General features: G+C 28.8%; 1 protein-coding gene across 1 annotated transcript; it reads left to right on the plus strand.

The window, feature by feature from the left end:
- The first annotated feature begins 9,938 nt into the window (after positions 1-9,938).
- LOC128962938 (uncharacterized protein F54H12.2-like) lies at positions 9,939-11,276 on the plus strand. The gene has a single exon (XM_054309372.1). The coding sequence runs from the start codon at positions 9,939-9,941 to the stop codon at positions 11,274-11,276; it is 1,338 nt and encodes a 445-aa protein (XP_054165347.1).
- The last annotated feature ends 239 nt before the right edge of the window (positions 11,277-11,515 follow it).

Below are 11,515 nucleotides of genomic sequence, written 5' to 3' on the forward strand. Positions count from 1 at the left end.
GATTATTTATAAAAAAAAATAAAGTAAGCACAAAAAAAACTTTCAAAAAAAACTTTTCAAAAAAAAATTTTCAAAAAAAAAAAATTTTCAAAAAAAAATTTTCAAAAAAAACTTTCAAAAAAAAACTTTTCAAAAAAAAAATTTTCAAAAAAAAATTTTCAAAAAAAAAATTTTCAAAAAAAAAAACTTTTCAAAAAAAAATTTCAAAAAAAAAACTTTTCAAAAAAAAAWTTAAAAAAAAAAAWTTWAAAAAAAAAACTTTTCAAAAAAAAAACTTTTGAAAAAAAAAACTTTTCAAAAAAAACTTCAAAAAAAAACTTTTCAAAAAAACTTCAAAAAAAAATATTTTTAAAATATTTAAAAAAATAATTTTAAAAAACTCAGAATTCAGAAAATAAATAGAAAAATATTAAGAAAAATTAAAAAATAATTACTTAATAAAAATAAAAATTATTTTTATTAATTAATTATAAAATAATAAATTATTCTATAAAATCTAATATTTTAACAAATTTTATAAAAGTATACTTTACAGTATTTCAACTATTATTTTTATCGATCAATTCAACGCAATGGACAACGCGCATATCCCAGAGTCAACGGTCGAGTCGGATGTCCCTATGGACGACGCAATACCTGACCCTAGAGAACAATTGGATGACGAAATACCTGATGTAATGGACGACATGTTTAGCGATGATTTCACTGACGACTTCTACGTGAACCTTAATTTATTGGTCAACAATAATTATGGTTTACCAGTACAAGAGGGTGCTGGTGCTGATGAGTCATATAATCAAAGTCAGGACTCACTCGTGGATACACCACCCGATTACATAGCAATCAATAACAATGACAACAATGATAACAATGACAACAATGACAACAATGACAACAATGACAACAATGACAACAATGACAACAATGACAACAATGACAACAATGACAACAATGACAACAATGACAACAATGACAACAATGACAACAATGACAACAATGACAATACAGGTATGTATTAAAAATTATATAACTTATTATGCAATTATTATAATTAAATTTTTTGTTTAGTTAAACAATTAGTCAAGTTTCATGTATTGAATGAGTCTACCCATTCATACATTAAACTTAAGAGACAAGAGCACCGTAAAGACATCCGATTTCAACATAATTTGGGTTCAATAGATAATTTGCTTCAATTAAATGACCAAATAAATGAGATGTATGAGTCGTTGGTACGACCGGCGTTCCGTAATCATTCACCAAATGATTATTATAGTGTGGTAATTGAAGCACAGGGTTTGAATAAACCACTATATATGGGTGGTAAAGCAATCTCACAGTTTGATAAAAATGAGTTTGCAAACAGAATATTTGGATTAATTCAATCAAATACAGAGTTTTTGCTCTCCGTATTTAAAATGAAAGTTTATGTAACTGAATCGCTAGAAGGATCTGGACCTAATATGAAAAACAAAAGACAACTACCACCGGAAACATCAAGTGAAAGAAGTAAACGTATAAAATGCATTGTTAGGATTGATAACAAAAATGGTATTTAAAAGATTATTCATTAATTTTTAATTTATATTTACAAATATTTCTATTAATATAATTTCAGATGTCGGTTGCGGTTATAGAGCTGTTTGGGTTGGAGTTATGTGGTTTCTCGAAAGCTATTCTAATCAAAAACTTCATGGAAATAGAAAATGGCAAAAAATAACTGCAAACAAATATTCAGACAAATATCAAAAAGAAGAATCTGAAAAGCTGTGTAATTTGGCCGGTCTTGATTTCAACAAACCTTTCGGAGAAAAACATTGGGCTCAAATGCAAGAGTATCTTAACACTATTGCATTGACTGACGGTTCTCAAGGATTACAGTTAATAATTATTGATTCATCAAATGTTGACAACTATTTATTTCAAGGCTCTACAGACTTTCCCAACAAATTATTCATTGAACACATCGACTACAGTAAAAACACTGGACATTATAATTTTATTAAAGACATCAATGCATACACACAGATATCTGATTTGTGTAAATATTGTTTAACAAAACATCAAAAAATTAATCACACATGTAAGTATGTGTGTAACTACTGTTCTACTTATCCCAAATGTGACAACGGAGGTGATAAAGTAGATTGCGATTTATGCAATCGCAGTTATGCAAATGATATATGTTATCAAAATCATAAAAATAACAATATCTGCAAAGTTAAGTCTAAAACATGCGCTAATTGTAATGTTGAATACTCGACTGATAGAAGAGCAAAACATGTTTGCTATCACCTCAAATGTAATAAATGTAAAGTTTATTATACTGAAACACCTCATTTATGTTATATAAAACCTTTGAATGTAAAAAAGTTGGAAAAAGAGGACAAAGAAAACAAACTAATAGTTTGTTTTGACATTGAAAGTGAACAAATAGCCCAAAATAACGGTTTTTATGATCACAAACCTAATCTTCTTATTTCATGTAAGTTATTATTACATATTATATTTATATTAAAATTAATAATATATATAAATTACTTTTTTATTACAAAGTATGTGTTTGCGACAAGTGTTGGGATTACCAACAAATGGCGAAAAGATGCGATGTCTCTATCGATGAACCAAATGATGGGTGTAAAGTGTGCGGATATGGTATCCGTACATTTTATAAAGATAATGTAGTTGAACAGTTTTCAGACTATTTGTTCAAAGATGTCGCTATCAGAGCTTCAAAAATTAAAGCACAGCTATACGTCATAGCACACAATTTCCGAGGATATGATGGTCATTTCATATTCCAGGAAATGTTTGAAAGACAATTTGGTGATCCGAGTGATATCATTATGAATGGTATGAAAATACTCAAAATTACAAACAACAACACGTCATTCATCGACTCACTGAGTTATTTCCAACAACCATTGGCTTCACTTCCTAAATCGTTTGGATTTCAACACATTGTCAGTAAAGGATTTTTTCCCCATCACTTCAACAGAAAAGAAAACTACAACTACTCGGGTCAGATACCAGATATCAAACACTTTGGTATTGATGAAATGAGATCATCAAAAGAGTGTGTGGAGTGGTACAATGACTTCAAAGCAAACAATTACTTATGGGATTTTGAACAACAAATCAAAAAGTATTGTCTAAATGATGTAATTGTACTCACAATTGCTGTCATGGAGTTCCGCAAACTTTTCAAAGGATTCACCGGATTGGATCCAATCACACGTAGATTTACACTAGCAGGTGTTGGACTTGAGTATTTTAGAGCTAAAATACTAAAGGATGACATGATTGGTGTCACACCCATCAATGGATATATTGACGGGCGCCACAAGTCAAACAAAGGCAATGTATGGCTTGATTGGATGGAGGAGAAGAGAGGTGTGAAGATCTGTAGAGAGATGAGAATTGGACAGAACTATGCTGATGGTTGTATTCGAGATGGTGTACTCGGAGAGATATTTGAGTTCAATGGTTGCTATTGGCATGGATGTCAAAAATGTACCCATCTGTTTAGTCATAGAAACACCTATGATGGCAATGAGCAAGTAGATCCTATTAAAGATTATCAACGAACAATTGAAAAGGTATTTATATAAATAATTGTATTTATACTATTTTACTTACATTATATATATTTTTAGGTAACATATTACAAGTCTAGAGGTTTCAAAGTGACATCTATTTGGGAGCACGACTTCGATAAACTGTTGACAACTGATGTTGAGTTCAAAGCATTCCACAAAAAACGTATGGCATACTATAAAACAATTGACAAAATAGGTCACGCAAACATACGTGAGTCGTTTTATGGTGGTCGTACAAACAATTTGTACTTCAACGCCGACAGTACCGGTACAGAGTTGATTAAATATAAAGATGTGTGCAGTCTGTATCCGACTGTACTTTCAAAATGCGAATACCCTATTGGTCATCCATCTATAATCAGTAAATTTATCGACACCTCAATTTATAATTACTTTGGATTCATTAAATGTAAAGTATTACCACCTAAAGATCTATACATTCCTGTATTACCATTAAAATCAGAGACCAAAAAGTTAGTGTTTGCATTATGCAATCAATGTGCAAAAGATATGAGCCCTAACAAATGTAGTCATAGCGATAAAGAGAGAGCTATCAGCAGTACTTGGTACTCAGAAGAGCTTAAATTAGCAATTGAAATGGGATACAAAATTATCAAAATATATGAGGTTTTGCATTACGATCGCAAAACAAATGAAATATTTAAGCCATACATACAACAATGGCTTAAACTCAAGACAGAGGCAAGTGGATGGCCTGATAATTGTACTACTGATGAGTTGAAACAAAACTACATCAGTGAGTATCAAAGACGAGAAGGTGTGGATTTGGAGTTCGATAAGATGTCACCAAATCCGGGTCTTCGCTTTATTGCAAAGTTAATGCTTAATAGTTTGTGGGGAAAACTGGCTCAAAGACCCAATCAAAAACAAACTAAACTTTGTAAAACATATGACGCATACCGTAGTATTATATCGGATGCTAAAATTCAAATAAAAGGTTAGTTTAAATATAATTTAAAAATATAATAAAATACTAATTTATAAATTATACAATACATTAGGAGAAATTATGCCCAATGATGAGACTATTTTAGTCAACTATCAATATATTGACGACAACTACTCATCTGCTGGTAATACAAACATTGCATTGGCATCTATGGTTACCGGTAATGCACGTATACATCTGTATCGTGAATTACACGGAATTGAAAATTCAGCAAAGGGACGAGTACTGTATTTTGATACAGACTCTGTAATCTACCGTCACGACCCTACCAAAGGTTGGTACGACCCTCCGATCGGTGATTTCCTCGGAGATATGACCGATGAGATTGAAAAGGATTACAGAGAAGGGTCGTATATCAACTCATTTACTTCATGTGGACCCAAAAACTATGGATATCAAGTCGTTACTGGTGATGGCCGTGTGATTCAAAAAGTTAAAGTAAAAGGCATCTCAATCACTGAGGAAGTGAAACATAAAATAAACTTTGAAAGAGTTAAAGAGACTGCTCAGCACTACTTTAACAATACACCAATCACAACACTGGCTCCACAATTATGCTTCAGGGCCGATCAACTGCACAATGTGACGACATCAAAAGTAAATAAGATATATCAAGCAGTGTCTGAAAAACGTAGGATTGTTAGGGGACACCCTATTTATCAAACAGTTCCCTATGGATTTTATGAATAAATGTTAAAAATATATTAACTTTATTATACTATTGTTTAGAGATTTGCAATTATTTGAATAAATTGTTTATTTTAACTATTTAATACTATTTCTATTTATAATATTGTACTAATTATTTGAAATTATTTAAAATAAAATGTGATTAAAAACTATTTTATGATTAATTTATTTACATTTACTATTAATTAGCATCTAAAAATAAAACTAAGTATACATATTCAGGTCATTATTGACTATATAAAGTAATGTTTTCAATAAAATTATTTTATATTCACTAACAACTATGGCTAAACGACACTTCAAAGACAGTTATTTAAGAAAACTATTGGAAGGTATTGTATTTTAAATTAATATATTTTATTAATTATATATTGAAATTTTTATATTATTTCAGAGCCACCGATAAAAAGACCAAAACAAGACCAGTGCATTCAAACTGAATTGATTCGTTTGAAAAACATGAAATTTTATATGTTGTCAGAGCCGGGATTGAAAATCATCGTCGATAGACTGACTGCAATTGGACATAAAAATGGTATAACAGAAGATACTAACAAATTAGTAAAATACTTGTCTGAATTGGCTACCTGTGAATGGAAATTTGATACAAAATCAAATGTATAAAATTTTATAAAAGATGAATAAATTTTTTTATTATTAAACCTATGTTTTATTTATTTAAAATGAATTGCATTAAAGTGGATCGAAAACACATTTCATTTAAACACCCATTCACTTGTATGGTCGCTGGACCTACAAGTAGTGGTAAAACTGTACTACTTAGAAATATATTGGAGAATTATAAACAAACTTTATATTTTACTGATATACCAAATAAGTTAAAAATTGTGTGGGCATACGGACAATGGCAAGATTTGTACACTAAATCTATTGCTGACTGTGATATACAATATATTGAAGGCCTACCCAATGAAGAAGAAGTAAAAGAGATTAAACCTCATCTCATAGTTATTGATGATTTGATGACTGAGTTGGGAAATAATGTTAAATTAGCAAATTTATTTACTAAAGGTAGTCATCATATGAATATAAGTGTGATATTTATATCACAAAATATATTTCATCAAGGGTCCCAAATGAGGACAATTAGTTTAAATTGTCACTATTTGATATTGCTTAAAAACCCAAGAGATAAAAGACAGATAATTAGCTTAGCCTCACAGATATATCCGGAAAACTCAAAATACTTTATAGAAGTGTATACTGACGCCACATCTGTTCAATATGGTTATATTAAAGTAGACCTAAAACAGGATACACCTGAAAAATATAGAGTACAAACAAATATTATACCAATTAATAATAAATTGAAAATTATTTGCTATATACCTAAGTAATGTCTGATAATTTGAAAAAATATTTTAGAGACTTGCAGTTTGTTTCTAAAATAAAATGTAAGAAAACACAAAAAACATTATTGAATTATTTAGCTAAAGACCCAAAAGTATATTTAGCTATAAAAGAAATTGGATTAAATGTTATAAAAGGAAATATAAAAACTAAAAAATTGAATAAAAGTAAAAAACTTTTACTTAAAAAGTTTGAAAGGAAACAAAGTTTAAAAACTTGTAAAAGTGTTGTACAAAAAGGAAACGCTTGGATGTGGTTAATACCGTTACTAACAACTGTATACGAATTAATAACAAAATAATGTCATTCAGAAAAGTTGAATTGGTTACTAATGATAGTGATGATGACATCGATATGGATATATCTTCAATGAGTGTGGATAGTAAACCATTTGAAAAAATTAAACAAAATACATTAGTAACTAAAAACATTGTTGACAATGTTACAAATGATAACAATATTAAAAATAATTTGCCGAATATTAATAATTCATTTCTAAGTATAATAGAAGATATGGTTTTTAAAGTATTAATTAAAAATAATTTAATCAGTACAACTAAAAAACAAAGCAAAGTTACTACAAAAGTTCATAAACCTAACAAAAAAGTTGTTAAAAAAGTAGTAAATAAAAAGACTGTTAAAAAATCTAAATCTAAAAAATCTATACAATGGATCAAAATATAAATGAGTTGTTGAATATAATATATTATGATCCACAAAATAGTGGATCATTTAGTGGTGTAAATAATTTGTATAAAACTGCTAAACAATTAAATCCAAATATAACATTAAAATTAGTAAAAGATTGGTTAAAAGGAGAGTTAACTTATACTCTACATAAACAAGTACACAGAAAATTTATACGAAATCCTATTGTTGTGACATATATTGATGAGCAATGGGAAGCAGATTTAGCTGATATGAGAGAATTTGCTAATAAAAATGATAAATATAATTATATTTTAACAGTAATTGACTGCTTTTCTAAATTTGCATTTACTGTTCCATTGAAAGTTAAAACAGGAAAAAGCATTACAAATGCTTTTAAAACACTATTTAAAAACAGAAAACCATTATCTTTACGTACAGATAAAGGAAAAGAGTTTTTAAATGAAATATTTCAAAAATATCTGAAATTAAATAGAGTTAACTACTTTCACTCAAATGATTATAAAATAAAATGTGCTATAGTTGAACGCTTTAATCGTACATTAAAGTCACGTATGTTTAAATACTTTACTGCTAATGGTACGCGAAGATATGTAGATGTACTACAAAAACTTGTTAATGCATACAATACATCATATCACAGATCTATAGGTATGTCACCTATTGAAGTGACTACAGAAAATACAAAACAAGTATACAATAACTTATATGTTAAATCTAAAAAGCTTAAAACACCAGATGTCGCTACAGGAGATTTAGTACGTAAAGTGTACGAAATGTCTAAATTTGATAAAGGTTATTACCCTAACTGGACTGATCAAGTCTTTACTGTAGTAAAGACTATAAAAGGTGATAATCAATATGTGTTTAGACTAAGTGATGGACAAGGAAATATTATTGAACAACGATTTTATCCACAAGAGATCCAAAAGATCAAAGAAAATCTATACCGTATTGAAAGAGTTATTAGAAGTCGTGTTAGACGTGGTCGTAGGCAGTATTTTGTTAAGTGGTTAAACTATCCGGACGAATACAACAGTTGGGTTGATAGCATTCAAGATGTCTATACTAAATAAATTGTGTAAAACTGAATTAATTTTGTTTACTATTCAAATGTCATTAATGACAATTGTAATATTTGTTAGTTTAATTAACTTAACTTTTGAAATTGGCAACAAAAATTTATGGGCAATTATTTTAACTAGTTGTATTGGATATATAATGCCTAATCCAAAACTAAAGTTATGTAAAAATGTTATAAAAGGCACTGATACTGTATTTTAAAAATAAAAATGAATTGTTTACTAATTAACATACTGTGTTTTATTTTATTTATTATATTTATTGTTGTGTTATTATTTTTAAGAGATAAAGAAAAAATTATTTGGAATTGTTATTTTGATAACAATACACAAATGAAACTCTGCGAATAATGAGTAAATATATTACTTTAGTTAATAATGTCAAAACATTTGACAATACAATGTCTGATTTTAGGACAAAATTAGGCAAAACCGTTAAACTTGATGATAGTTGGTGTGTTGGTATATCTGAAATAACTTATACCAAGTCATGGTATAATATACTAAATGATCATAAAATTACATTATTTGATGAAATGGGACGTATATATGGTAAACAGTCTAATGAATATGATGATAAGTTTACACTTAAAGCTGGCTATTATGAAACACCACAGAAATTAGTTAATGAAATTAACAATATTTTGACTTTATTTACTGACATTAAACCACCAAAATTAGCTTATAACGAGATTAATAATTTTATTACAATTCATGTTGGTATAGTTGAAAATGTAGTTAAAATATTTCCTGATTTGGGCGATGAAATTGAAAACATTTTAGGTTTAAAAGATAGAAAAGCTACACATAATTATTATTATGGTAGCAATAGCTTGGTTAATATAGTATTCAATGGAATTGAAAATAAAAATATTATTAAAGGCTATCATCCTGTAGAGATTAGTGGCGGTTTTCATTCACTATATTTATATAGTGATATTGTATACCCATCACTAGTTGGTGATACATTTGCACCTCTACTGAGAGTAGTTGAAATACCTAGAAAATATAAATTTGGAGATACAGTACATTTAAATTATGAAAGACCTCAATATAGACCTGTAAGACTCAATGAATTTGAAACACTTGAAATATCTATAAAAGATGATAGTGGTTTATCTATACCATTTAAATTTGGTAGAGTAACTATAACTTTGCATTTTATTAAAGTATGAATAATCCATATATTGATTACTATAAAATCCAAGCCGGTAACGGTATTGTATCTTATGCTGGACATAGATACCAGTCCGGAAATGGTATATTTGGAAAAATATTTAAACACATTAAACCTGCATTAAAATATGTAGCAACTAAAGGATGGGATGCATTTAACGGTATTGGTAATGATATACTATCTGGTAAATCATTCAAAGAAGCCGGCACAAATCAGCTGATACGATCAGCTGATACAATTTTAACAGATGTTAAAAATAAAGTTTCAAATGTTAGACAACAAAAAGGTTTAGGACGTAAACGTAAATTAAAAACAAAAACTAAACCAAAATCTTATAAAAGACGTAAAACAGTTAAGAAAAAACAAAGAAAATACTAAAAATGTCTACAATACACGAATTATCATCTCTAATGACACTTCCAGAAATGGATGTCTTTGGAGTACCACCTACCCAACTAATGATTGAACGAGATGTTCAAACTGAACACCGTCCAATAAGTACATTATCTAATTCAACAAATACTATTGAGTTTGAAGTGCATACAGGTTTAAATGAATATATTAATTTAAGCAAAAGTGAGCTATATTTGTGTTTAAAATTTAAACTACAAAAATCTACTGTATCAACAACCCCTGAAGTTAAACAAGAAGACTGGAAACTAATATCTCCAATCAATTACTTAATGCATTCATTTATTAAACAAATTGATGTTAATATTGGTCAAACAACTGTTACAACATCATCAGTGAATTATTCATATGTGTCATATATTGACACATTACTTAACAGTAATAGAGATGCAAGAAAAACGCATTTAGAGACTGCATTTTGGCATAAAGATGAGACACCTATGGATTCGGTAAATGAAATAAGAAGTAGTCGTATACGACCGTCAGGTAACTCGTTATCTGACGGGTGTGAAGTTGAAATGTATGGCAATTTGCACATTGATTTAGCATCACAAGTAAAGTCATTACTTGGAGGAGTCACACTGAATATTAAAATCTATCCACAAGATCCCAAGTTTTATTTAATTTATGATAAAACATTGATACCAACAGTTGAAATAATGGACGTAAGACTGTTTATGCATAAATCTATTGTTAACCCGCAAGTAGTTGTGGCACACAATAGAGCACTTGAAAGTGCTAATGCCCGCTATTTTATTACACGAAAGGAAGTAAAGACATCAATTATAGCTAAAGACACATTAGATTGTTATTTAAATAATATAATCAATGGAGTGGTTCCTAGAAAAATATATATTGGTTTTGTTAGTAACGAAGCATATAATGGTTCATATAATATGAACCCATTTTATTTTAAAAATTACAATATCCGACACATTGCTTGCTATGTTGATGGCACTCAATATCCACACAGACCATACACACCAGACTTTACAAATAAAAAATATATGCGTGAATACTTTGGATTATTTGAAACAGCAAATCAAATCAAACATTCAACAGATATTGACATAACACGGGAAGAGTATGCTGAAGGTTATACATTATTTGGATTCAATTTTACACCGGATTTATCTGACGGAGTAGCAAAAAGTGGTTATGTATCAACAGTTGTTAGAGGTAACTTACGAGTTGAACTTAAGTTTGCCTACCCTATACAAGAGACTGTAACTGCAATCATATTTTGTGAATATGATAGTTGTGTAGAAATAGAGAGCTCAAGATTTGCTATTAAAAATTTTCAATAAATTACTATGAATACATTACAAATAAATAATTATTTTAAAAATTGTAATAAATATTATGGTACATATCCTAGAGATATGCTACCAAATATTATACCAAAAGCTAGTGGTGTTATTATTAATACAGATAAAGCTAGTGCTCCTGGGGAACATTGGGTTAGTGTATACAAAACAAATAATGGTAGCATTATATATTTTGATTCATTTGGTTTACAACCACTACATATTGATATCTTAAATTT

The sequence above is a fragment of the Oppia nitens genome, unplaced genomic scaffold (genome assembly GCF_028296485.1).
Source record: "Oppia nitens isolate AA-2021 unplaced genomic scaffold, nextdenovo-longstitch-racon4-pilon3 scaffold14_pilon_pilon_pilon, whole genome shotgun sequence".
Taxonomy (NCBI): Eukaryota; Metazoa; Arthropoda; class Arachnida; order Sarcoptiformes; family Oppiidae; genus Oppia; species Oppia nitens.

Excerpts from the sequence above, each read along its gene's own strand:
- LOC128962938 (XM_054309372.1), top strand. The coding sequence starts at position 9,939 with ATGTCTACAATACACGAATTATCATCTCTAATGACACTTCCAGAAATG.